At 39.1% G+C, this 27,126-nt stretch overlaps 1 protein-coding gene across 2 annotated transcripts in view; it reads left to right on the top strand.

The window, feature by feature from the left end:
• The window catches only part of Tmem63 (transmembrane protein 63), a 264,066-nt gene that overhangs the window by 86,989 nt on the left and 149,951 nt on the right, over positions 1–27,126 (top strand). For both annotated transcript variants that reach the window (XM_067151701.2, XM_067151702.2), the window contains exons 6-8: positions 2,176–2,367; positions 21,566–21,751; positions 21,831–21,911. In XM_067151701.2, coding sequence (XP_067007802.2) covers positions 2,176–2,367; positions 21,566–21,751; positions 21,831–21,911 — 459 coding nt within the window. The remainder of the gene's footprint in view (positions 1–2,175; positions 2,368–21,565; positions 21,752–21,830; positions 21,912–27,126) is intronic.

The following is a 27,126-nucleotide window of genomic DNA, read 5'->3' as shown; positions in this document are numbered from 1 at the left end:
CAAAAATAAGGAAATAAATAATTTAAAAAACTACAATATAGTAATTGAGTGGAAATAGTTAATAAGTTTAATTGTAATGTTTAATGTAATAATAGATAAACAAAAGAATGCACATTTTGGATTACAATAAATAATTACCCCCTCTCCAGGTGATCCGAAACTGGGGGATGGGAGAGTTCTGTTCTGATGTATACTAAGGATCTCATGTTATCTCTATAATCTATTCAGATTAATGAACAGCATCCGTGACAAAAATAACCGATACACAAAATCTACACTTCATATTCCCATACGTCGTACTGTAATATGCAATAGGTCTCTTCTCTGCACAGCATCTCAACTTTTTAATACATTTAATCTGCCAACATCGTGTCTCTCAAACATTACCTAACCCACTTCCTGGATGAATAAAATGAAAAGGGGCCGATGACCTTCGATGTTAGGCCCCTTAAAACAACAAACATCATCAGCATCATGAATAAAATGAAAGGCATTGGTTATTAAGAATTCATTTACATAGTAAAATTGTTAAATCATCTCATTTTCTATAAGTCGCTGTTATTTTACTTTGTTTAATTTCATTAATCTCATTTTGCTGTACTTTGATGGTTTTTTTGCAGCATTTCAGATAATTCGGTAGACTAATTTCTTGTTAATCAGCAGCATAGCTCCTTATTGCAACCAAGTTAACCAGTTTCAGTGTTTGTAATATTTAAGGTCAACAACTGTATGTTATTTTTATGTAGTTTATGTTTATAATTTTTAAGGGTGTGCTCATCAGATTCCAAAACTTGAGATTTCCGTTTTTCTCCTTAAATTTATTTTATTTTCTGTAATAATTGTTCTTTGTATTGTTTTCATTGTAGATGCTATATAAAGGAACTCATTAGCCCCAGTGGCAAATTCTAACCAATAAATTCAATTTCCCCAACAGAGATTGGCGACAGGAAGGGCATCTGGGCGGAAAAACACACCATACAATTTCATTTCCTCCCATCCCCAACCATGCATTGAGAAAGTGGACTACGGGGTGGACATCCATACAATTTTTAGCTACTGAATGGGGGGTTTGCACTATAAATACTGTAATATTTGCACAATTCTTTTGTTGAAGTGATTGAATGTACTGTAGAATCTCCATGCTATTCCTTCAGGAAATAATTTTCTTCTTAATTGTTAGCTGTGTTCAAATTTTGTGCTATTAATTATTTTTTAAATGTTCAAATTAATTGTTTGAAATGTTTAAACTACTTATATCAAAGAAAGAGCATAGAGCATGTTGTTCATATAGATAATATACTCTACCATGCAAATATCTTTGCATTGCAGTATACCATAAGAAAGAAGCAAGCTCTCAGATGAAACTGTCAAGCTGGGTGTACTTGAAATGTCTTGTTCATAAGTAATGGACATTAAGGTAGTGAAAATGTTTGCTGGTACATACAGACAGGAACAACGGCAGGGAGGTACTTAGAATGAGTAGATAAAGGCTAAGTTACAAATAAAATCAATGGATGAATAATGGAGTCAGCCTTGGAGGTTGATAGAAGTAGAGGGAGACCAAAGAGATTATGATTAGATTCAGTTTTTTATGATTTAATGATCAGAGGTGTGGAGCCATACAAGGCTGCAGAACTAGTTGCAAGTAGAGGATTGTGGAGAAGCTCAATTAATTCACAGAGGCTTGCAGACTAAATGCTGGAAGGCATAAATATGTAATATATGTATATTTGCATGCATCCAATATTTTCAGTAGCTTTTTAATTTTACCATTGATTTTTTGTTTTTTAATGGTTTTGGAGACCAGATGTAAAAAGCATATTATGACTCTGGGCTGTATGTAGCAAATGACATTTATAGGAACATATTATGGAGTAGAGGAGATTATTTTTTCACCCCATTAAAAGAGGAAAGATTCTATATAGAAATAGAGTAATTCAATATTTTGACTCTTAGTGGAACTTGTCACAATGGCTTATTGCTGTTATACCTAGACACACATTTTATTATTTCATCAGAGCAGTGTAACCTGAATGAGTGTGAAAAATTAATATTTAACAGCTACAAATTAACCCTCCTTTGTCTGGGTCTACAAAATATCATTCCTTCCTTTGAAAAACGTGCTCACTTTTTACTTGATATGTAAGTCATATTATTATACATTTAATTTTGCAGAGATGAGAGCATTCTTCAAAAATGTGGACCAGATGCAGTACAGTATCTCTCCTTCCAGCGCCACATAATCTTCTATACATCCATCATAATGGTGATATCTCTGTCTGTGATCCTCCCCATCAACTTCCAGGGCCAGTTGGAGGGTGATGAGAAAACCTTTGGACACACCACCCTGCATAACTTGGATCCAAAGTGAGTTGAAAAATTATGACTGATGCAGCACTTACTTTAGTTTGTCATTAAAATGTTGATCTAGTGATGTTATATAGGTTTTCTTTAATGGGACTATGTCATGGTTTGGTTAGGTTCGAAAATAGTTGGCAAAGTATTCATGGTCAAGGAAACCCTGTTTGCATGGGGAATGGAACATATGTTAGAACTTATCATGGCACTTTGTTGTTAAGTACTCTGACCACTATTACAGCTGACTATAAATCCATATTGTGAGAAGAATAACCTAAAAGAGTGAATTTTTGACAAACATCTTTAAAGATCAGGTTACAAACATACAACCCAAAAGAACTACTTCCTCTGTGTTGAGATGATATTTTCTACCAAATAGTGAATGTTTTTAAGGAGTCCTATGTTTACACCATCTGATCAAAAGTACCTGGACACTCCTCTGAACACATAACCTTAAGCTTAGATGTCATTATGACTGCTGCTGTTCAACGTGGTTCTAGATAAGGTCATGAAAACACTGTGGAAACATAATGACTTAGGTTCTATGATAGGTAGTAAAAGTAAACATGTCAAACCCCAGTGTTTGGCCTTTGCTGATGATTTGGCACTTTTTGCTGAGACAGAACAGGAAGCAATAACACAGATAAATGAACTACAGGAGATAGCCGAGAAAACAGGTTTAAATATCTCCTTCACGAAAACATAGATGAGCACGGACAGGAATTGTGAAAAAAACAATGAAGACTAAATATGGCGAAGTGAAGGTCACAAAGCAGTTTAAATACCTGGGAGAGATTATTAGTAGCAATGGGATGGATAAAGGGGCCATGGAAAATAGGAGACTTAAGTTGGAAACGCTAAACACTGCCACCAAAGCCATTTACAACAAAAAAGAATCCATTAATGCCAAACTAAGACATCATGATGCTGTGGTAAAACCAGTGAATCTGCATGGGGGTGGAAACAGCAACACTAACGAACCAGGAAAAACTACAAAAGATTGAAAGAATATTAAGGAGGATTTACGGCCCAGGGTGGTAGAGGGAAAATACAGATTGCGATCAAATAAGGAGATATACAAAAGAACAGAAGACCTGAAAACAACAATAATGAAAATGTTGCGATTCTATGGACACATGGTCAGAATGGATCCAGCAAGGTTAAATAAAGAAATTTTTAATAAAATATAGGCCTACTACTTGAAGAGCCAGGGGGGATATGCCAAGCAGATGAAGGAAGAACTCAAGAAGTTAGGAATTGCAGATGAAGAATGTCGTGATAGAGACCAATTCAGGAAAAGACTTTCCAACATAAAAGTTCTTGTGGAAGAAAAGAAAGAGCGCAGATGGGGAAGATGGACTGAAGAGAGAAGAGTGCAACATTCTGAAAGAATGAAGGCACTGTGGAGAAAGAGGAAGGAAGAAGGGATGATAAGAAGGAAGTGAAGTGGTATTGGTGTGGTCCTAAGTTTGTCCGGTTCACAAGAAAGAAAGAATAACTAAACACTTTCGTGCTCAGTGGAATGTAGCCCAAAGGGATCCGGGATGTAGAGGATGGTAACAAGATATACAACTAAATGAAAAGATAATTTTTATAATAACGACCTTTTACTACAATGATATACGTGTGTGTACACAACTGACCAGTGGATACAAAGCATAACAAATATAATTCGATGGACACTGAGACAAATATTGAAAGTGTATGGTACGTGTTTAGTTTAAATACTTTATGTAGTTAATACAGATGCATAGACATGGAGACACTTATGCCAAATCATTAACAAGGCACATAAATTTAACTGAATAATTAACACAGTTCAAAATAATCAACAGTGAGATTGATCAAATGATAGTTAAGGTCATTACAAGTCAGTCCTAAATTTTAAATACCTAATACCTTACAATTGTAAATAATTTTTCAAACAGGATCAGCGGTGGAAGTGGGACAGGAATGAGGGAACAGAGAGACACGATTGATGCAAAAAGAGTTCTGATAGGAGTAAGGGCAAGCGCATGAACATAGAATTTGCTTGAAGAGTGAAGTAGTTCAAAATACGGTAAAGCTTGCGTTAAGGATCAGTAGCCAAAAAAACAAATGAATTTTAGTACCGTGCAATTGCATGACTCTCCCAACTCCGTGATTATTTAGAAAGATGAATGCAAGGATGTTTTACATGACTTGATCTCTGTCTCACCTGAAACCAAAACGGCAGCAGTCGAAGGGAATAGAGAACCAGCTCTGTCCAGTGTGGTGTGCTCACACAATCAGCAGGGAACGGCTTCTCCTTCAACCTGCCCAGGTGAGGCGTATTTATATGATCGACAGTTCATTCTAGAATGTGTGCACCGGGCTGAGTGGCTCAGATGGTTAAGGCACTGGCCTTCTAACCCCAACTTGGCAGGTTCGATCCTGGCTCAGTCCGGTGGTATTTGAAGGTGCTCAAATACGACAGCCTCGTGTCGGTAGATTTACTGGCGCGTAAAAGAACTCCTGCAGGACTAAATTCCGGCACCTCGGCATCTCCGAAGACCGTAAAAGTAGTTAGTGGGACGTAAAGCAAGAGATATTAGAGCAACGTCAGGTGAGTGGGAGTCAGCTGATCGTTCAAAATTGCGGCCAGTCTGTGGAGAACAAGTCCGGCGGATGGTAGTGTAATGTGAATGGCCGGTTCACAAGGTAAGTCCGGGCACAACAGCACACAACGATAAAAATGCATTTCCAAGAACTTAAAGGTGTACATTGTGTCACTAAAGATGAAGACAGAAATTGGGATCATGTTTCTACCAGCTCTGCATACAGACTTTCAAACAAATTAGGAGATTCATTGTTACTAGCCCAAGTCAAGGCTTGCAAGTGGAAGTCTCGCCCACACATGCTAGAGAGGCATCCATGGTTCCTCCACATAGGTGATACGGTGGTTCAGGTGAAGTGGGGCTGGTGATTGAGGTGAAGGCTCACTGTGGGGTGCTGGAACCAACACATCACTTCGCTCTACGTAGTCTGGACAAGCCGCGGGTTGGGAAAGGGGCGATTCCAACCTAGGGGGCAAGTCATGGCTGTGGACTCAATCATGATAATGCCAAGTGGAGATCACGTGAGTAGGCCTACTGAAGGGGGAACAAACCTGGCTAAGTTCGGGCCAGGGGCGGACCGTTGGATGGACGACTGAGGGGCATGGTCTCTGCTACGGAGAGCCTGAGTTGCGGGAGGACAATGTCTGGCTGTATGCCTCACCACGGATGGTAAGAACGGCGCTCAGGACCCTAGAAGGTGCAAAAACCCTATGATTGATTGAAATATGGATGCAAATAAAGAACCAATTTCAAAAACTTCGACATTAAGGGAAGCCATGGAAGCTCCAGTAGAGCAGACTGCTACGACAAGCAAACCAGGAACATCCATAGAGACAGAACTGAAGATTTCTGCATCGAAAATAAACAGATTTCATATCGACAGACTACCTCGCAACAGTGCATATTACAAGGAAAGGAAGAGAGCGAGGAAGGAAACCAAAATAGGGGCTGGAACTTGGACAGGGAAGCAGCCAAGGAACAGGGATTGGCGAGAGGCTATCCCTCCGACAACACCCAAAAGGCCACGGTCGGGGGATAGTACGCCATCAAGTTCGGCTACAAAACCGCCGGCCAAGAAACAGAAAGAAGAGACGGTCACATCCTCTTTGGAAAGACTAACTTCAATCAAGGTAGCAATAATACCTAAAACCTTTCCAGATGGGAAACTGAAGGAGGACGTGAAGAAACTTTCATCTGCTCTGATAGCGCAAATGAAACCACTGTCAAATGAATGCCTTCCAGGCTTCCTCGAGTCTACAAGGCTGGAAGATGGAGCAGTGGTACTGATCTGTGCAAATCCAGAAACTAAAAGCTGGCTGGAACAGACAGTGGCCAATTGCAACCCTTGGAAAGGTGAGAATTTGGAGGTGCAGAAGCCAAGGTGCTGAATACTACAAAGGTCATCACCATGTTTCCTCCTCCATTTGACAAGATGAAGGTTGATGATGTGCTTGTCAGGATACATCAGCATGACACCAAACTTCCGATGAAAGAGTGGAGAGTGCTGAATGCAACAACTACTGATGACACAGGAAGGACAATTATTGTTTTGGCCCTTAATGAAAGAGATATGGAAGAGCTCAAGAAGAGAGGCCTTAAGGCCAAGCTTGGACTTGAGCACATCAAATTTCAAGTAATTAAGGGAAAAACAAAACCTAGCGTTGGCAAGGATGGTACTGAAAGTTCTACAGGCCAACCTAAAACATAAAAACTCAGCTGTGGCGAATTTCATCAGGAAGTTCAAGTCCGAGGCTATTGATGTGGCTCTTATACAAGATCCATGGGTAGTTAAGGGCAGAGTAGCAGGACTGGCAGAATCTGGAGGTAAGCTAATGAACGATACGACATCGAATATGCGTAGAACATGTTTACTTGTGAGCAGAAAACTAAAATGCCTTCTGTTGCGGGAACATTGTTCAAAGGACTTAGTGGCGGCCATGATAAAACATTGAAATAGGGAAGGTCCCAGAGAAATAACCATAGGTTCTGCATACCTCCCATATGACTCAACTATTCTGCCCCCATCAGAAGAAGTTGAGAACCTAATTTGCAACGCAAAGAGGAAAGGCCTTGGAGCAGATGCAAATTCACACTAATCAGCACGGGGCAGCATGAACTGCAATGCAAGAGGTGAGTCTTTACTAAAGTTTATTATTGGAACTGAGTTGACGAAACTAAACCTAGGAAACAAGCCTACATTTATAAATAAAAATCGTAGGGATGTAATAGACATTACACTAAGCACTACACATATTGCAAACTTTATTAAAGACTAGAAGGTGCTGGAGGAACCATTATTGGCAGACCACCAGCACATCCAATTTGCAATAGATGCGAGACTATGTGGAATTGAGATGTACAGAGACCCAAAAAGAACTAACTGGGATAGATACAGAGAAGTTCTAGGGAAGGCTGTACAAAAAATTCCAACTGACGTGAGAGGACAGAAAGAATTGGATGAGGCAGTGGAACTATTAGAAGAGGCCATTATAGACTCACTGCATGAGAACTGTCCTCTCAAAGAATAGAAACACCAAAAAAGTAAGGCAGTGGAACAACAAAGTAGCAAAAATAAAAAAAGAGGTTAGGATGTTATATAGAATATCATCTAGAAATGGTGTGTGGGATGTATATCATAGGAAACTCACCGAGTATAACCTAGAGATATGGAAAACAAAAAGAAAATCTTGAAGACTGTTCTGTGAGAAAGTGGAATCACACACTGAAACAGCAAGGCTCCAGAAGCTTCTTAAAGCAACCCATATAAAACCGGTGGGAACACTGGAGAAACCAGATGGGTCGTTTACTCAGGCGGGGAAGGACACGTTGGAGATGCTAATGGCGTGTCACTTTCCTGAGGCTGAGGAGATGACAAAGAAATGGTTGGAACAGAGACCGGACCTTGAAGAGCAGACTGGAACTGTGCCAACAGACTAATAAAACACAACTATATAAAATGGGCAATTGACACATTTCACCCTATAAAGGCTCCGGGGCCAGATGAAATATTTCCGACACTCCTACAGGAAGGGCGGGAGATACTCGTCAATGCCCTGATGGACCTCTTCAGAGCTAGTCTAGCTTTAGGGTACGTGCCGAAATCATGGTCTGAAACTAAAGCAGTATTCATACCCTGGAAGGGCAAACTATGCCCAAGCCAAAGCATACAGACCATTATGTTTAACCTCCTTCATGCTGAAAGCAATGGAGAAAATTCTGGATAAATATATCAGAACGGGGCAACTGAATTCAACGTTACATAAAAATCAGTTTGCATATAGACCTGGCAGATCCACTGAAGTAGCACTCCACCAGTTGGTTTGTAAACTATATAAAGAAATTACAGTGGTGGCATTTCTAGATATAGAAGGAGCCTTCAGCAATACAACCTATGACTCTATGATCAAAGCATTGGAAAAGAGCAAGGTGAGTAAAACAGTCGTCAAATGGATCAAATCCATGTTAGACGGAAGGAAGATAAAAGCAACCCTGTTTGGAGAAACGCTGATGATTATGGCCACCCGAGGCTGTGCTCGGGGAGGAGTTCTTTCACCTATGCTGTGGAACCGCATTGTGAACAAAATCACAGCTATGCTCAATTAACAGCGTTTCTATACACAAGGATACGCAGAGGACCTAGTGATTATGGATTAAGGTGATGAGTGTTATCCAGGACCTTATGTAAAGATCACTCAACCTTGGGGGAAACTGGTGTCGGGAAGAACAACTATCAGTCAACCTGAACAAGATAACTCTGGTCCCTTTTATAAGAAGGAGAAAATTAGGGGGAAAGAGGTCACTGAAGCTCTTTGGGCAAGATATATATATGGAAGAACAGGCACTGCACCTAGGTGTAGTGTTGGATAAAAATCTAACCTGGAATCCACATATAGAAAGGAACATAACCCGAGCCAAGAACTTGCTGTATGCATGTAAAAGAGCCGTTGGGAAGACATGGGGCCTAAGACATTCACTGGTAATGTGGATATACACAATGATCATTAGACCATTGATGGCCTATGCTGCAATCATCTAGTTGCAGAAAGTAAATCAAAGAAAAGTCGGCAGTAACTTCGATAGCCTACAAGAGAATAGCATGCATAGCCATAACTGGGGCTATGAGAACTACGAATTAATGCAAATCCACCACTTCTGTATTCAACATTAAATCCTGAAACCAACTCCGACTCTCCTTCCGCAAAATCGAAGGGGGTCCGATTAGTTTCCGCTAAACATGATGAAAATCACGCCTTGAATACTTTACTAGACCTCTCATCACTATGCAGTTTCATAAAAGGACAGACTAGAATGGGTTCATATAGATTGTCACAATCAGTATGCTGGAATGCACAAAGACCCAATCTAGGATACTGTAAAATTAAGAGTAATAACAGATGAAGTTCTACACATGCCTTCTGATCATATACCAAAGTACAACTTTGAAAATCCGTTTGAGACCCAGATAATAAAAAAAAGAAGATTGGGATATCAACAAATGGAATACTGAAAAAGATGATGCAGTGTGGTGGACTGATGGCTCAAAGACTGTGAATGGCACAGGAGGAGGGATCAACGGGAGAAGACCTGAGAGATCAGTCCAGATGAGCCTGGGCAGACACACTAGTCTTTCAAGCTGAAATGATAGCTATCACAACATGTTTTGAAGAAAATATGATAATGAACTATAGGAATAAGAACATTTTCATTTTTATTGACAGCCAGGCGGCCATTAAGGTACTAGAGGCAGTCCGGATAATATCCAGAATTGTCTGGTATTGCCACTCACTTCTCCTGAAGCTCTCAAAGTACAACATTGTCAAAATATGGGTACCAGGGCATGCAGGTTTAGAAGGAAATGAAAAGGCAGAAAAACTGGCCAGGGAAGGGGCAGAAACACATTTTGTAGGCCCAAAACCTGTATGCGGAATTTCCTATGGACAAGCCCGATACTACATAGGAAAATGGGTACAAAAGAAACAAATGAAAACTGGAAAAATACTCCAGGATGCAGGCTTGCAAAGGAACTGAGAAAAGGACCAGACAAGCAGCATACTAAAGAACTGTTGAAACTCAGTAGAGAAAATATAAGATGGGTAGTAGGACTGTTTGACAGTACACTGCTATCTTAAAAAACACCTACATTGAATTGGAGTAATAAGAGACAACATATGTAGGAAATGCAATGAAGCAGAGGAATCAGCTGAACACATACTTTTCGAATGTGAGGTGCTGGTTAGAATCGGACTCTCCACTCTAGGACTACCAGGTGAAGAGAGGAGGGGAAAAAAATCCAAGAAGACCCAATAACAACAACCTGCAGCTTTGTGAAGGGAGCAGGTATACTTAGATGGGAATGAAGGGGAAACATGGTACCCAGCAAAAGATCTTAGAGGTTGACGCTAATTAGGAACTAATATTTAGAGGCCCCATGAAGAAAAGGAGATTCAGTTTAGTTTCCTTGCTTTGCTTTTTTTTCAACAAATTGTTCTGGTTCATAGGTAATATGTTCAACATTATTCAGGTCAAAGGGTTATCTGATATAAACTGTTTAATAATGAAGGCACCATTGTTGCATGTTGTGCAGAAGCCCATAGATAAATGGCAACAAAACAAGATGAATAAAGTACTTGAAAATAATGTAATTTCTCAGACAAAATATTGGATTCATTTATAGTGCTTACTTAGATTCCAGGATTTTAAGAAAATTGGCTTTATTGAACTTCTAAATAAATAAAAATTAACCCGTGTCCTTGTCCAATGCGACCTGCACGAACCATTTTAACCACATACCATCCCTCTAGTCAGTCTTACATCTCTGACAATACTGGGAATCGAACCTAAGTCTCAGAGGATGGCAGCTAATAACACTAACAGTTATGCTATGAAGGTGGATAAACTTCTAAACAAGAACATATTTATAGTATATAGGACCATCTTTCCTCGGAACAAGTTCATGAATTTGATGAAAATGTACTCTTTCATTGATGAAAGACCACTAAAGCATGAGCTAATTACTGTACTTACTCTTAATTCCAAAGAGCATATGCCACCAAATTAACTTTTGAAATTCATTTTCTTCAATGATCTTGAAACACGGCTTGCCAGGCTGAGTGGCTCATGCGGGTAAGGTGCTGGCTTTCCGAGACCAAGTTGGCAGGTTCAATCCTGGCTCAGTCCAGTGGTATTTGAAGTTGCTCAAATACGTCGGCATCTGTTGGTGGATTTACCACCATGTAAAAGACCTCCCGTGGGACAGAATTCTGGCACCTCGGTGTCTCTGAAAATCGTTAATGTAGTTAGTGAGATGTATAAACCAATAACATTATTATTATCATCATCAAGCAGGGCTTACAAAGTTTCTATACCTTATTTTAAACTTCCTTCCGACAACTGTTTCTAGTGAATGCAGCATGACTGCTTTAAAACTAATAAAATTTCAAAGATATTCAATGAGTAATGAGACTGTTCTTTGGCTACTGTGAAGATGCAGCTTTCTGATTTTGATGAGTTACCGAAAATTTAAGGAGCACTTTACTGATCTTTTTCCAGATAAGAAGGATCGGTGAATCAAACTATACAAAAGTATTTAGGTGAGATGAACATGTCACAAGTTTGCCTGGAGTACTTGGATTGTTTATACTTTATTGATTTTTTTCAAAAGGTGTTATTAGTAGCAGAAGAAAATCTGTAATGTCTACCATTACTAAGATGCATGCTTTGTCACTGGAGATTATAGAGTTGTGATAGCAAAAATGAGAGTGGGGGGAAAATGGAAAAATTGAAGGAGATAGTAAAATAAGTGTGAAAATTAAAAGATAAGAATATACAGGAAACATTTCTGGAGAGACTGAAACAACAAATTCCAGTTACTGAAGTAGGAAATGTGGAAGATGAATGGTCCAACTTCAGAATGGCATTTGTAAGTGGGGCAGAGAGGACCTGTAGTAGAACATCGATGAGAGTGAAAGCGAAGGAGACACCGTAGTGGTGTGAGAAGGTGAAAGAAGCAGTGAGAAAAGAAGAAAGCATCGCAGGAATAGAATAGACGAAAAAAAAAAAAAAAGAAAAAAAGAAAAGTTGGAAATAATTTACACGAAAGATGGAAATGGATAGAGTTGGCAGTAAAAGAAAGCTGTATGAAATTATACGAAGTATTAATAATAATAATAATAATAATAATAATAATAATAATAATAATAATAATAATAATGTTATTTGCTTTACGTCCCACTAACTACTTTTACGGCCTTTGGAGATGCCAAGGTGCCGGAATTTAGTCCCACAGGAGTTCTTTTACATGCCAGTAAATCTACAGACACGAGGGTGTCGTATTTGAGCACCTTCAAATACCACCGGACTGAGCCAGGATCGAACCTGCCAAGTTGGGGCTAGGCCAGCGCCTTAACCGTCTGAGCCACTCAGCTCGGCATACGAAGTATTAGGAAAGAAAGAGTTCATACAAAGCTGATGAAAGAGGAGGGTGAAAAGTTGATAACATATCCAGAAGAAATAGAGAGAAGATAGGAGTATTTTGATAAAATGCTGTATGTCAGAAATTGTGCAGGGGAGACTGTAGTAATGGGCCGGCTCCACGGTATAGGGGTAGCCGTCTGCCTCTTACCCGGAGGCCCTGAGTTCAATTCCTGGCCAGGTCAGGGATTTTTACCTGGTCTGAGAGCTGGTTCATTGTCCACTCAGCCTAAGTGATTACAGTTGAGGAGCTATCTGATGGTGAAATGCAGGCCCCTGTCTAGAAATCCAAGAATAACGGCCGAGAGGATTCCTCATGCTGACCACATGACACGTCATAATCTGCAGGCCTTTGGGCTGAGCATCGGTCACTTGGTAAGCCATGGCCCTTCGTGGCTGTTGAGCCATGGGCGGTGGGGTGGGGTGTGGGGGTAGGCAGTAGTAATGCAATGTGATCACTCAACAGTAGATGATATAACAGTCTTAGAGGTGGAAATAGCAGTCCGTAATTTGCAAATGGGAAAGGCACCAAAGATAGATGAAATACGTGTGGAAATGATAAAGGCTGCTGGACCTTTTGGAGTACAATGGGTGTAAAGGTTAAGTGCATATGGAAGCAGAAATGTGGGCCAGGAGACTGGGGAAAGGGAATAGTAATACCGGTCTTTAAGAAGGGAAGGGGGGGAGGGGGGGGCAGAACGTGTTTGATAACAATAGAGAAATCACAGTCTTATCACAAGTTGCAAAAATACTGGAAAGGGATATTACAGAGGAGAATGAGAAGAAATGTAGGAGGGGGGGGGGGGGGGGGGTTGTAAGAGGAACAGTATGACTTTAGAAGTAGAAGATCTACAGTGGACCCAGTCTTCAGTATGAGGCAATTAATGGGAAAGAATAGGGAATATGGTAAAGGATCTGGTCATGGCATTCATAGATCTAATAAAGACATACGGTGTTGTTCCCAGGGAGAAGGTTTGGGAAACCATGGTCGAAAAGAGACTGGGTACAAAAACTGTAGAAATGGTGCAAGCAGTGTACAATAACTCCATCAGTAGTGTACAGACACCTGCTGGCAAGACGGAATAGTTTAGAAATGAAACTCGACTAAGATAGGAGTATGCTGTCACCTTTCGTTTGCAATGGTTATGGATGAAATTGTAAAGGAGACAAAGGGAAGCATATGGGAACAGGGAGATGAAGTTATTACTATGTGGAGACAATATTGTGGTCTGGGGAACAAACAGCAAAGAAGTAAAGGAACAAATTGATGCACTGAACAAGAAAATTGAAAAGTATTACAGTATATGAAAATCAGTGCAGAGATAAGTAAGATCATGGTGATATCAGGAAGAGAAAGGTGAGGGAAAGGCAGTGTGAAAATTGGTGGTCAAGGCCTAGAAATTATTAACGGTTTCAAATACGTAAGATTGAATTAATGAAGAATACAAGGCTGGACATGGAGATTAGCAAGAGTGTGCAACAGGGCAATACATTCTACCCAAGTGTAAGAAACCTTGTCTAGAATAAGTACCAAGAAAGTGTTAAGAGATGTACAAAATGTATTGAAAATGAAAACCTACAACCTGTATTCCAGTCTTTGGCCGGGTTAGGGATGTAATGAATGAACCACATATAGGCTATTAGTACCATGGGGTCGCCACACCCAAAGTGATTTATTAATGACTGATAGATGTTATAAAATGATAATGGAGAGTGTTGCTGGAATGAAAGATGACAGGGAAAACTGGAGTACCCGGAGAAAAACCTTTCCCGCCTCTGCTTTGTCCAGCACATATCTCACATTGATTGACTGGGATTTGAACCACTGTATCCAGACAAAATGTATTATGGACCCATATTTACTAATGTGGCTGAGACTTGGACAATACCATGTAGGTAGGGAGGAGAGTAGAATTCAAGCCAGCGAAATGAAATACCTAAGAAGTATGATAGGAAAGACAAACTGAGAAAAGGGGATGTGAGAAAGGAGGTTGAAATGGTAAACCTAAATGAGAGAATTGATAAGAGTAAACTAAGATGGTTTGGACATGTAAAGAGGATGGATGAGTAAAAGAATATCAAAGCAGATGATGGAGATGAAGTTTGAGAGAAAGAGAGAATGAGGAAGACCTAGGAAGAGGTCGATCAATTCAGTAAAGAGGAGTGCAAGATGAAGAAACCTGGACTGGGACAAAGTGATGGAAAAGGAATGGTGGAAGGAGAGAGGAAGATGAAATTAGATGGTAAAGTATTCAATAGTAATGAAAGTATTGGGAATTGTTATGCAGAATATTTTTCTAAAGTGTACTCAGAAAATACTGCATCATACAATCAGCTCTGTTCAAATGGTAACTCAAACGTACAATTGGATTTGCTTGTAGAATAACTATCTGTGAGATCGAGAAAGCAATAACGAAACTCAAGCCAATGAAATCGTCAGGACCAGATGGTATTCCTCCGTTTATTTTCAAGGGATGCAAAGATCAATTACTGTATCCATTGGCAATACTGTTCAATATGATTGTTAGCTCTTCGATTTTTCCTGATGCTTGGAAATATTCAAAAATTACTCCTATTCCAAAAACTGGTGACCTTAGCTTAATCAGTAATTATAGATCAGTAACTATATTGTCAACTCCTGCAAAGCTATTTGAAAGTATTCTTTCTGAACGTATAATGAATCATGTGAAACCCATTATTTCTATTCGTCAGCATGGTTTCATGCCAATGCGTTCTACCACCACAAATTTAATCCAATTTTCAGAGTATATTTCAGAGCATTTGAATGAGAGAGGCCAAGTTGATGTATTTACTGACTTTCAGAAAGCGTTTGACAAAGTAGATCATGATATACTTGTAAAGAAAATTGACTCCTTGAATTTCTCTCAGGGCTTTTACTCCTTGATAAGGTCTTACCTAGTCAACAGAAAACAATATGTGTGTTATGAAGGATATTCATCTCACAACTTTATAGCCAATTCAGGTGTACCACAGGGCTCAAATCTAGGACCTTTACCGTTTCTAATTTATGTTAACTCTCTTGGTGCCAGGCGGTAGTGCGAGCATCCGCCCTTTAAATTGCCAGAGCCGATCTGGTCGGCCGTTAACAATCCAGTCGGAAGTTGCCAGAGCCGATTACATCGGCCGGCTTAAAATTCTGTGATATACGTAATTTTGAGGCAACCTATAGTGAAGTGCATACTTTTGTTACAACCTGTAGTAAAGGGGCTACACGTTATTGTGTGCCTGGCCTTGCTTTGGCAGTTCTAAGAGGGTGTTATACCTTTCACAAGAGTCGTTTCCTGTGTTTACAAATACCGCTAACCGGTCAGTAAGAGATTGCTCCTTTCAGTGAGTGGATTTGTGACAGGAAAATGACATGTTATTCACGTGATAATTTTTCAGCAGGTATTGATGACAATAAATTAATGCAGTATTTAGAACACTGCGAAGTTAACGCTGATGATTTATCGGATAGCGATAGGGAATTTAGTTCAGAGAGTAGCGACGAAATTATACCGTACACGTCCGCGGAATCACCGCAGCTAAAGAAGAGACGTTTAATTGTGTCTGACAGCACTAAAGCGACTCTGAATATGGTGGTAGATGAAACTAGTGATAACGAATATGATGATGATGATGATGTCTCTGGAGAACATTTTGTGGAAATTTGTCCCAATGAACCCGACAACATTCCTCAACCTCCTGTCTCCTTCAAGGAAGTTCTTGGACCTAAACATGCCCTACCGTCTGATTCTCCGCCCATATCACACTTCAATTTACTTTTCACTTACTCTCTGCTAAACCTTATAGTCACATATAGTCCTCTATCATTACCTAAATGCAGGTGTCCGCAGGCCAAGTGTAGCGTGCCTGCCTCTCACCCGGAGGTCATGGGTTCGATTCCTGCCCAGGTCAAGAATTTTCGCCTGGTCCTGAGGGTTGGTTCGAGGTTCACTCAATCTAAGTGGCCCTAAGTGATTGCAATTGAGGAGATATCTGAGGGTGAGAGGACCCCGGTCTGGAAAACCAAGAATAATTACTGAGAGGATCCGTCTCACTGACCATGATTCACCTCGTAAACTGCAGGTACCGAACTGAGCAGCAGTCGCTTAGTAGGTCAAAGCAAATCACGGCTTTAGTGCCATACATTTCTTAATTTCGTAAATTCTGTTGTATTGTAAAATTATTTTTCTAATATATACTACAACCGAAAACGAGAAACTATTTTTTCTGAAAACAAAAACTATAATATCAACTACTATTTTTTACTTATTTAATAATTCAGAATTATTATAATACTGTGTTGTCCGCACGTAGAAAATTTGTTGTCAGTATTTGCCAAACATCGATACATACACGCGAATTTTATCGGTGAGTAAAATTGTCTTGTTTTTACTAGTGATATATGTTGGAATTTTCATTTTTTTACGTTTTTATTTTTCTTGTTCAAATTAGCTATTCTATAGAATTGTATTTAGAAATACATTATACATAATTATGTATATTCTTTTGTATCGTAAATAATTTTTTCAAAGTAGATATTGAGAGAGAAAGTGCGAAAATATTTTTCTCTTCCTAAAGATAAACGTTATCGACAACTATAAATCAACAATAAAACGTCTTTGACTCTTTATATCACTCCAAACCAGTTTCTTATTCTACGTAGTCGATATGTAGAAAATTTCATGCCGGTATTTGCTATACACCGGTAGATATACGCGAATTTTAAAATACATGTACATCCATTGAAAATGGCCTGGCACTTTACAGTAGTAGAGTGGAGGCGGAGCTCTGGCCTCTTCCAGCTGATGGAGAGCGGCCGACCAGATCGGCTCTTGGCTCCAAGAGGGTTAATGATGTTGAAGATGTCGTGTCTAAGTCTGAAATATTACTCTTTGCCGATGATCTGAAGGTATTTTCTGCAATTAAATCCACTGATGACCGTAAGAATTTACAAAATGATCTAAATGCTATATCATTGTGGAGTAAAGAAAATAAATTACCATTCAATGTAAATAAATGTGTTAAAATGTCTTTCACAAGATGCCGCCAGCATATCGGGTATACTTACAACATCAACGGTTCCGTCTTGAAGGAAGTCAAACAAAAGATGGATTTAGGTATTCAGTTCAATATAGATTTGAAATTTGGAAGTCATATTGAATATATAGTTAATAAAGCCTATAGAAATTTGGGTTTCATATTTTGAAATTCCTTAAATTTTCAACGTACGTAATTTATTTTATACAACACATTAATAAGACCGAAACTAGAATATGGTTCTATTATCTGGAGTCCTTCAGACACTAAGTACATCAAATTAAGTGATAAAGTACAAAAGCAATTCTTAAAGTATGTGTACTGGAAACAGTCACATGAGTACCTGATATTTCTGTCCTACTCCACAATGTTATCACACTTTGGTGTTAAAACTTCGGAACAAAGACGTAAAAAGTCCATGATGTTATTTTTGTATAAAATATTGAATAGTAAAATTGATGATGAAGAGCTACTTGGAAGGATACCATTTTACGTTCCTCCGAAGTCTGGCAGGTTCAAGAATTTGTTTTACATTAAGAAATGCCGCACAGAAGCCCATAAGAATTCTCCTCTTAATAAAATTGAACTTTATAATACATTAAATACATATCATTTGGATATCTTTTTCATGAATCGAATCAACTTTGAATTGGCGTGTGATACTTTCCTATAATGCACATACTCTTGAATATTATCTGTTTTCTGTATATGTTTCATTTCATTCTTCTAGTTGTTCTTTTATTTCTCTTCTATTTGAATTCACAGTTTTCAAATGACCTATAAATTAAACACTTTCTCTTTTTAGAATATTATTTTGCATAATGTGTCATGTTTAAGACTAATACTGTATAATTTAACTGTGTAATTGAATGTGTTACTTTGTGTTAGGCACCACTGTAAAATAATTATTAATGTAGTAACTGCATATTTTTATTGTATTATCAACTTTGTATTGTTTGGGTAGTTCATTGTATTCTTTGTATTGTCTTTTTTTTTTCATTTAATGTTTAGTAGTGTAACTATTAATTGTACTGTATATTGTGAATATTGTAATTGGGAAAAAAGCCTGTTATGTTCATCACTGAATAAATAATAAATAAAATAAATAAATAAATAAATAAATAAATAAATAAATAAATAAATAAATAAATAAATAAATAAATAAATAAACAAATGCCTCGACCTGGCAGGAGGATGATAATGAAGGGATTGTTGTCCAGTTATACTTCCTCATAAAACAATCGCCACCACCACTCTTTCCATCACTCTTTTCCTGCTTCCATTATTTCTTCTATCTTTCCACCTCTCTTTATACTCTCCTCCACTGTATCCATCCACCTCTTGTGAGGCCTGCAGTGTGTTGATTTCTCTGATAATACTTTCTTTGAAACTTAGTCTTCTCCCATTCACATCTTGTGTCCATACCCATTTCAGCTTCCTTGTTTATATCCTGTCCTGTAATTTTGAAATGCTAATCCTCTTTCTAAACTTAATTTCTGATTCTGTCTTTTCTATCTTTCTGGAATACCTCTAAAGAATTTCCTGTCGACTGCCTGAACTCTTATCACCTAGTTTTGTTGTATTCCATGTACCTGCTCCTATGTCAGTGTTGGTACATAATAGGTTGAATACTTCTTTGCAATTCCTTGAAACTTATTGGTTCCACAGCATACCCTCCACACCCTGATGAAAGCCATTTGCTTCTTGTACTCTCCAATCTCTTCAATTATCTTTCCATCTTCCATGATTACACTTACCAAATATTGAAACTTTCATCATTTCTATTGGTTTTCCATTTACTCTTATTCTCCAATGCATACTTGATTCGTGAAAAATATAACAAAAACTATCAAGTGCCATCTACTGATAGAACTTGTTACTACATACTCTCATGAACATGTAGCATTAACCAAACCTGTATTTGAAGGTGGAGATTTTAAATAAATATTCTCGAACCTGTAGAAATTATGGGATTGGACAATTTAAAAAAAAGGGAGCCCATATCATGTATGGGCATGGACGCTAGAGTGTTAAAAATGTTTTTTAAATTTATTATTTCTTATACTGCAATGACTCAGAAAGGTCTTGGAATAGGACTGGGAGTGATGTGACAAAGGTAAAAAGTTGGATTTCACAAGGTCAAATTGAGGCAAATATTCATTTTTCAGGAAGAGGAATGGGGGCTTGGAATAATTTACCAAGGGAGAGGTTTGATAAATTTTCAACTTCTTTGAAATCGTTCAAGAGGAGACTAGGTAGACAAGTGATAGGGACTGTATCATCTTTGACTGTGGGCATGAGGAATGCTAAGATAAAGCAAAATAGATAAAATACTGTAGTTAATGTAGAAGGTGATATAAACAACTCATAGCAAAATTGATGAATTGGGAGGGTACTGCTCATGCGTTGGAAGGTTATCTATTAATTTTAGAGTAGGCCTAAATTTTCGAACTTTAGGCCTAGCCTTTATTACAAAGTATACGGTAAAGGATACAATTTACCACTCCATGCAACAATATGATAGCTTGTGAATTAGTTACTAGGTAGCATAAATTAGTTAATGTTTAGCTTGCATCACTTTCATAATCTGTATTTAATGTTAATGGAGAAACAAATTCTTATTTTTTTCATTTTGCATAGTGATTTAGAACATATCAATACTTTGATTTAGAACATATCAATACTTGATCAATATTCAGGATATATGAATGCTGGCATTGGAAATGTAGAAGACTGGACCTTTCAAATGGAGTATCTCAAGTTACCGCCTTTGCTGGCAGGACCTGGTGTTTACAGTGCACTATGTCTTCTGATATGGGCTAGAGCAATTTTGTTACTATCATAGATCTGTCTCTGTCTTATCCTTGGCTTTGACAATATGAAAGTGACTGAGGTATGAGCGATGCTAATAATGTCAATCCTTATGCAGACAGTCCCTGCTATGAATGGTGTGAAAATGTTTCTCATAGGGTTGGTTGGTGTATGCATTTCAGTGGGTGTGGCAGACTGATATGTAATAGCAACTCTGGCTCGGTGAGGAAAGCAACAGGTAACTACCTCACTCCTCATTTCCCTAGTACGCCTCTTCAGTGATGCCTAGGCCATCTATTACAGCTGATGGCAGAGCTGTTGAGGATCCCACCAGCGGCATCGCTGACGGACTGAACATACATACATCTCAAGTTAAAATCTGCTGAATAATTAAAAAGCAGGATTATTTTAAAATCACTAAAATTGCTTGGATTCTGGGGTAAAGTAAAAAATATGGGCTTGGACCTGAGAGTATTAACGTTATCTCTGTCTAATCTCTGCATTTCCGCTTCCTCCCTACTTCCTCCAAGCCGTTTGCTTCCCTTACACTGTCTTTCCAACAGGATACCTCCTTTTCCTTCTTTTTACCCAATACTCTACCTTCGGCACATATCACACATCCAAGTTTGAAATTCACCAGCCCCGTGATGTAGGGGTAGCATGTCTACCTCTTGCCTGGACGTCCTGGGTTCTATTTCCAGCAAAGTCATGGGTTTTCACCTATTTCTGAAGGCTGGTTCAAGAGAATACAAGATACTTCCAGATACTATTATAAGAAAAAAAACTTGTAATAGATGAACATCTAATTTGTCATTTGAATCAAGCCATTGGATTTTAGAAAAGATTATTTTACTGAAGAAGAGATCCAAGTTTTCTTGGAACAGTACAATAAGATTACAGTTTTATGCATAGTATTGACAAGGCGGGTTCATATTACCTCCTGTTATTCAGTGTAGTGAGATTGTTACCGAAATATTTTTTGTGATTTTTTCCCCTCTGATATAGTAGAGAACTAAAGGGGGGTGGTTATAGGTGAGTAAATACACTAATCGTGACCCTATGCAAATCATTTGACTATGTGCCAGTTTTGCAGCAAATTGACAACTTTTTGTTGGTCTGCGATTTCTCTTGTTGAGAGTAAATTTTCCCTCACAGAAAATTAATATGTAACAAAGGGGTTGCTGTTCCTTAGATGTGTAGAACTCTGCTATTTTTGTTACTTTTTGAAGATATAGACAAACATGTTCACATTAAAGGAATGGATGTCCTTCAAAAGAATGTAATTTAGTAAAGTGATTTGTTCACAGTTCTCCCTTGCTGTGGACCCATGTGACTCTTGCCATCCTCTACCTGCCTCTTGGTATCATTATAATGCGGCACTTCTCAGTATCAATGCAGTTTGAGGAGAAGGAGACAAGTGTATCCAGAACACTCATGATTACAAACATACCAAAGAAGAACTGTGATTCAGCTGATTTACACAGACATTTTCGGTATGTATTGCTACAGCAGAGGGTGCTTTTCTTTTTTGTGTGTGAGTATTTTGCACATTTATGCCTATTCTGCTTGCAGGGAAGCTTACCCAGAAATAGAGGTTCAAGATGTGCAGCTCGCCTTTGATATACGCAAAGTGAGCATCTTGGATAGAGAAAGGTATGTCAGTACTATTTGGCTTTACATTTATGAATTCACAAGCGGTAAAGACCATTGCAGGGAAAAATACAACAAACTCTTGAGATGGAATGTTCTTGGCAGTTTCTTTAACTGAAATCTGCAGATGCAGAAGTGGTTGAAGGTTTTCATGTGTGGGAAGTGGTGTGAATCTCCTTTTGAGCAATTATCGTTATATTTTGCAGTTTTTCGAGTAATTTACGTGATTATCACTTTTTGGTGTTTTCTGTAGCTGTTTGAATGGAAATGCATGCAAATCCCATCCTTGTTGAAGAACAGTTGAAGCTGTACTGACTAAATAATGTTTCTAATTCCTCATCTTGTCATAGTCACGTGATGTTACCTTAAAATATCTGATGTTACATCACTTGGCATGGCCTTAGTGACACTCTGTTCTGCTGACAACAGAGGGAGCGTGTTTAGTAGAATTTGTCAATTCAGCCATTATTGATTCAAGATACTTCTTAAGAACTACGTGGTATTGATTCGACAAAATCATCTCTAGTTTCTGGATCAGGGAATTGAATAAAAAGGCCCCAACTCGATATCTTGAATGATCAAAGATGATTTTTCCCCTTTTCTGGAGGGTTTTTCTGAAAAACCAGTCACTTTTAAGACTTTATTTGAGTCCACTCAGCCAGATTTTTCTAGATGTTAGTCAACCCAGTAGAACTAGAAATTGGTGTTGACGTATGAAGCCTTCAAAGACCACCAAAAGGTCTTTATAATAGATCTGACTATCAGATTTGAAACGTCTGAAACACAGTCCAGTGAGGTTCATGAGGAAAAGAAAAGACCATATGAACCAACCATCCCGTTCTATCAATATGAATTCCAGTTGGATGATATCGATGTCATTGGATTAATGGTTGGTGCTAGAGGAACTATTCCTCTCTTTTTCATCAAATACTGCAAATTATTGAATCTCGATCAGGTATTAATAAAAGAAATTGCAGTGACTGCCCTGAAATATTCAATCCAGATCCTGAATAACTATATCTCCCAAACATTTTAATGATACAACATACATCAAATAAGCAATAGGTAATCAACTCCTCACAGTTACTTTTGAAACGTATCTCTTTTTCTGTATACCTTGTCTGTGTGGCCAATCTCCAATGAGGGGAAGTCAAAATAAATAAAATAATTATATATTGATGCACAGCCTGACATAATTGAAGCACCCAGAAGAAATGGTTGGAGGTCAATGTAACTTTGTACATCAATACACCATCGGTGGGTACGTAAATGATTATAGAGTTGCAATTCTCTGCCACAGGTAGAATGGCATTAGTGTTCTTAATGTTTAGTGTTGTTAACAGACCTGGTTGGGTATATAAGGAGCATGAACAGCGTTGGATGTTGAGCGATCACTGTGAAGGACACAGAGATGGCGTGTACTTCTGTGAGACATCGTTATCAGCACCTGGTAGAGTTTGGGTCTCCATTTTGTGGTTGGTCAGTCGTGCAGTGTCCAGATTTGTTGGGCATTCGGATGTGACAGTGGCCTGATGTTGGACTGCATGGGAATGTAAGGGCAGGCATACTCATCGCTAAAGTTCCGGTCGACGATGTCTGACCACCACAAAGGAGGCTCGTCATATTGTGCACCAGGTACATTGTAACCTCTTCACATTTGCGCCTGCCATCCGAGAACAAGTAATTGACTCCCTGTAACATCGTGTCATCCCGCACTTTGGTCGGAGTCTAGCAGCAGCCAGACTAGGGAATTACCGCCCCATGCGTAGGTTTCTTTTAACACTACAAAACAAACGGCTGTGTTTGGAGTGGTGCCGTGACTGGGAAGCATGGACTGCTGATGAGTGGTGTCGCATTGTGTTCAGAAAAGAATCGCAGTTCTGCACTATGTTAGATGACCTTCATCTGCGAGTAGGACATTGACCTGGGGAGAGGTCCTGTTCTTCCACAGTTTGAGAAGCACAGCAGTGTTACTCCTGGTGATTACTTGGCAGTACGAGCCCACTTATCAGTACGACATTGTGCCCCCTCTGGTCTGGGTGCCTATGCTGATTCAGTTGGAAAGGTGATCCATCAGAATGTGCTAATTACCATCCAATTTGCCTCATGCCGCATACAATGAGGATCGTTGAGAGAATCCTTGATCACTGATTGAGAGAAATCAGCATTAGGACCAAGCAGTGTGACTTCTTCAGAGGGACTGGAACCACCAATGCTATTTTTGCTGCTTTGTTACTCATTTAAAAGCACTAAGAGAAAAGAGAGCCATTGCATATTACCTTCCTTGATTTTGAAAAGACTTTCGACCCTGTACCACACAAAGTTTTCTGGTATGCACTTTGTGACCATGGTGTACCAGAGATGCTAATCATCTGGATCAAGTTGTTATACACAAATACAGGGTGATTAATTTGGAAGTTCAGAGTGGAGTGCTGGGGATTAGGCACGCTGGGAAGCAGAGACAGCGAGCGCAGTGCCCGCCATGACAAGCAGGCATAGTCGGCTCAAAGAAGCGGCATGATTACACTTATAGAAACTAAACGAAACTAAACTCACCGGCTACATAGATGCTCTGGACAAATAAGTAAATGAATAAACAAATAAATCAACTAGGAAATTAAACTGAACTCGCCAGTAATGAAAAATGAAATGGCATATGGCTTTTAGTGCCGGGAGTGCCCAAGGACATGTTCGGCTCGCCAGGTGCAGGTCTTTTGATTTGACACCCGTAGGCGACCTGCGCATCATGAGGAGGATGAAATGATGATGAAGACGACACATACACTCAGCCCCCGTGCCAACGAAATTAACCAATCATGGTTAAAATTCCCGACCCTGCCAGGAATCGAACCCGGGACCCCTGTGGCCAAAGGCCAGCATGCTAACCATTTAGCCATGGAGCCTGGTCTCGACAGTAATAAATAAATATATAAAAATAAAATAAATAAATAAATAAACTAGGAAATTAAACTGAAATCGCCAGTATTTCCAGACGATGCTGAAAGTGATCTCCTTCAGCTGCAATGCAAGCTTCACATCTTGTAATGAGATTTCAAAACACACTTTGTAGTTCATGGACACCGATAGAATGCACAATGTTCCTAATTTCAGTTTTTAAATCTTCTGCTGTTTGAGGATTATTCCTGTAAACTTTTCCTTTAATATTTCCCCATAGATAAAAATTGCATGTGCTTAAATCATGCGAACGAGGGGGTCATAAGCCTTTACTGATGATCTGATCATCGAACATTTCCCGTAACCGTCGCATAGAGCTACGCGCCGTATGGGCCGTTACACTATCCTGCTGGAAATAGCAGTACCTTTTCTCTTCTTCAGTCAGTTCAGCAAAAAAAGGTTCCAGAATGTTGTGAATATAACGGTTAGAAGTAATCGTGTCCTGAAAAAATATCGGACCGATAATTCGTCGGGCACTAATACCGCACCACACATCCACCTTCACATCATGCAGAGGTTTCGGCTGTAAAATGTGCGGGTGTCTGTATCCCAGATTCTATTGTTCTGTGAATTGACATATCAACTCAAATGAAACCAGGCTTCGTCGCTCATAAAAAGAAAGTTCGGATCCACAATACCGTCGAGGACACTATTTATTAGCCAATTGCAAAATCGTATTCTTGCATTGAAATCTGTAGGCAGTATGTTATGGACTGAATGAGTCCAATAAGATCGTAAACGTAACAATTTTGCTGCATTACGTGCTGAAGAAGGTGAAATACCACTTTCCTGAGCTACTCTCCGAAGCGACTTATGTGGACTGACCTGGAGTCTTGCCTGTATATCTTCTAACCTCTCCTGTGTGAGAGCTGTTCTCCTTTGCTTCTTTTTCTTATTGCTTACGGAACCAGTACTACGCCACTTGTAAACGAGCTGATGCATGTAACGTTTTGATAGTACTGTCGCACCGGGAAATTGTCTACGGAATTTTCGAAGGCACCTTTTAACTGGTTTCTTCTTCTTGTGCAAATAACACTCTACCAAAAATATTCTTTGCTCTGTTCATAAAAGCCCAATATTTTCTAGCTAACTGAGGGACAGAGTGCTAAACAGCTGCGCGCTGCAGTGAACACTTCTTATCTTGCCGTGTTGACAGAAGCCATATGGCGCTCGCTCGGGACTTCCCACGGCATGCAAGAAGAAGTCTGAACACTTAAATTATTCTCCCTGTACAAGTTGTGTACGTTGTACTGGTGGCACATTGGAAAGATATCTATGTCCCCATTGCTCTTTGTACTTGTGATGAGACCAGCAAAGGAGCATCTCTTGGATTCTCTTATATGCAGCTGACGTCGCACTTGCAAATAGTAACATAAGAGGACTGGAGTGCCTAGTTGAGGATTGGAACAAACGTCTTTCATGGTCTTAGACTAAATAAAAAGAATACATGGAAACTATTCCAAGCAACGGTTCCATCCAAATTGATCGACTGCATCGAAGGCCAAAAGCTTTCGATATCTTGGATCTTGCCTACAGAACAATGGCAGGATCGGTGATGAAGTGTGCAGTAGATGGGACTGTATGGATGAGATGGAGGGAAGTTCAGGCGTTCTTTGTGATAAGAAGAATGCCAATACATCTGAAGTCCAAAAAAAACTGCATGGTAGTACGTCCTGTTGTTTTATAATGTTGAATGTTAACCGTCTGACAAATCCATGTAATGCCACTTCCGTAGCATGGAAATGCGAATGCTTCGTTGGTCATTGAGCATTACTCTTCTGGATCTTATTAAGAATGTCACCTTTTGCCAACAAAAGGGCATTGTACCCATCACTGAGAAAGCATGAAAAAACTCCTCCAATGGTTTGGCCATGTGCTGCATGTAATCTTCTCACCACTTTGAAATTGGTGGACACCACCTATGTAGATGTCTGAAAAATTGTTGGCATGACTCAGTAAATGCTGATGCAAAAAGATGATGCTGATGATGATTAAAATAATTATTGGAAGAGTGGACATGGGTTTTAATGTTAATGGTTTTACACTTCTCGGTAATATTAATTCACATTGTAAAAACAAGTATGTGGTTTGATAAAATCTGATGTTCTTTCAGGAACAAAACATGTCATTCTAATTTAATTAATTTGTTTACTGTCATGTTCTCATGGCCTGCACCTTACATATACAAAGCCATGGGAGGTCTTGGGATATTATATCCCAACATGGTACGTCATGTATGTAGCACATGGACTTCGCATCACAG

The sequence above is a fragment of the Anabrus simplex genome, chromosome 7 (genome assembly GCF_040414725.1).
Source record: "Anabrus simplex isolate iqAnaSimp1 chromosome 7, ASM4041472v1, whole genome shotgun sequence".
Lineage (NCBI taxonomy): Eukaryota > Metazoa > Arthropoda > Insecta > Orthoptera > Tettigoniidae > Anabrus > Anabrus simplex.
This window is presented reverse-complemented; position numbering and strand designations above follow the sequence as displayed.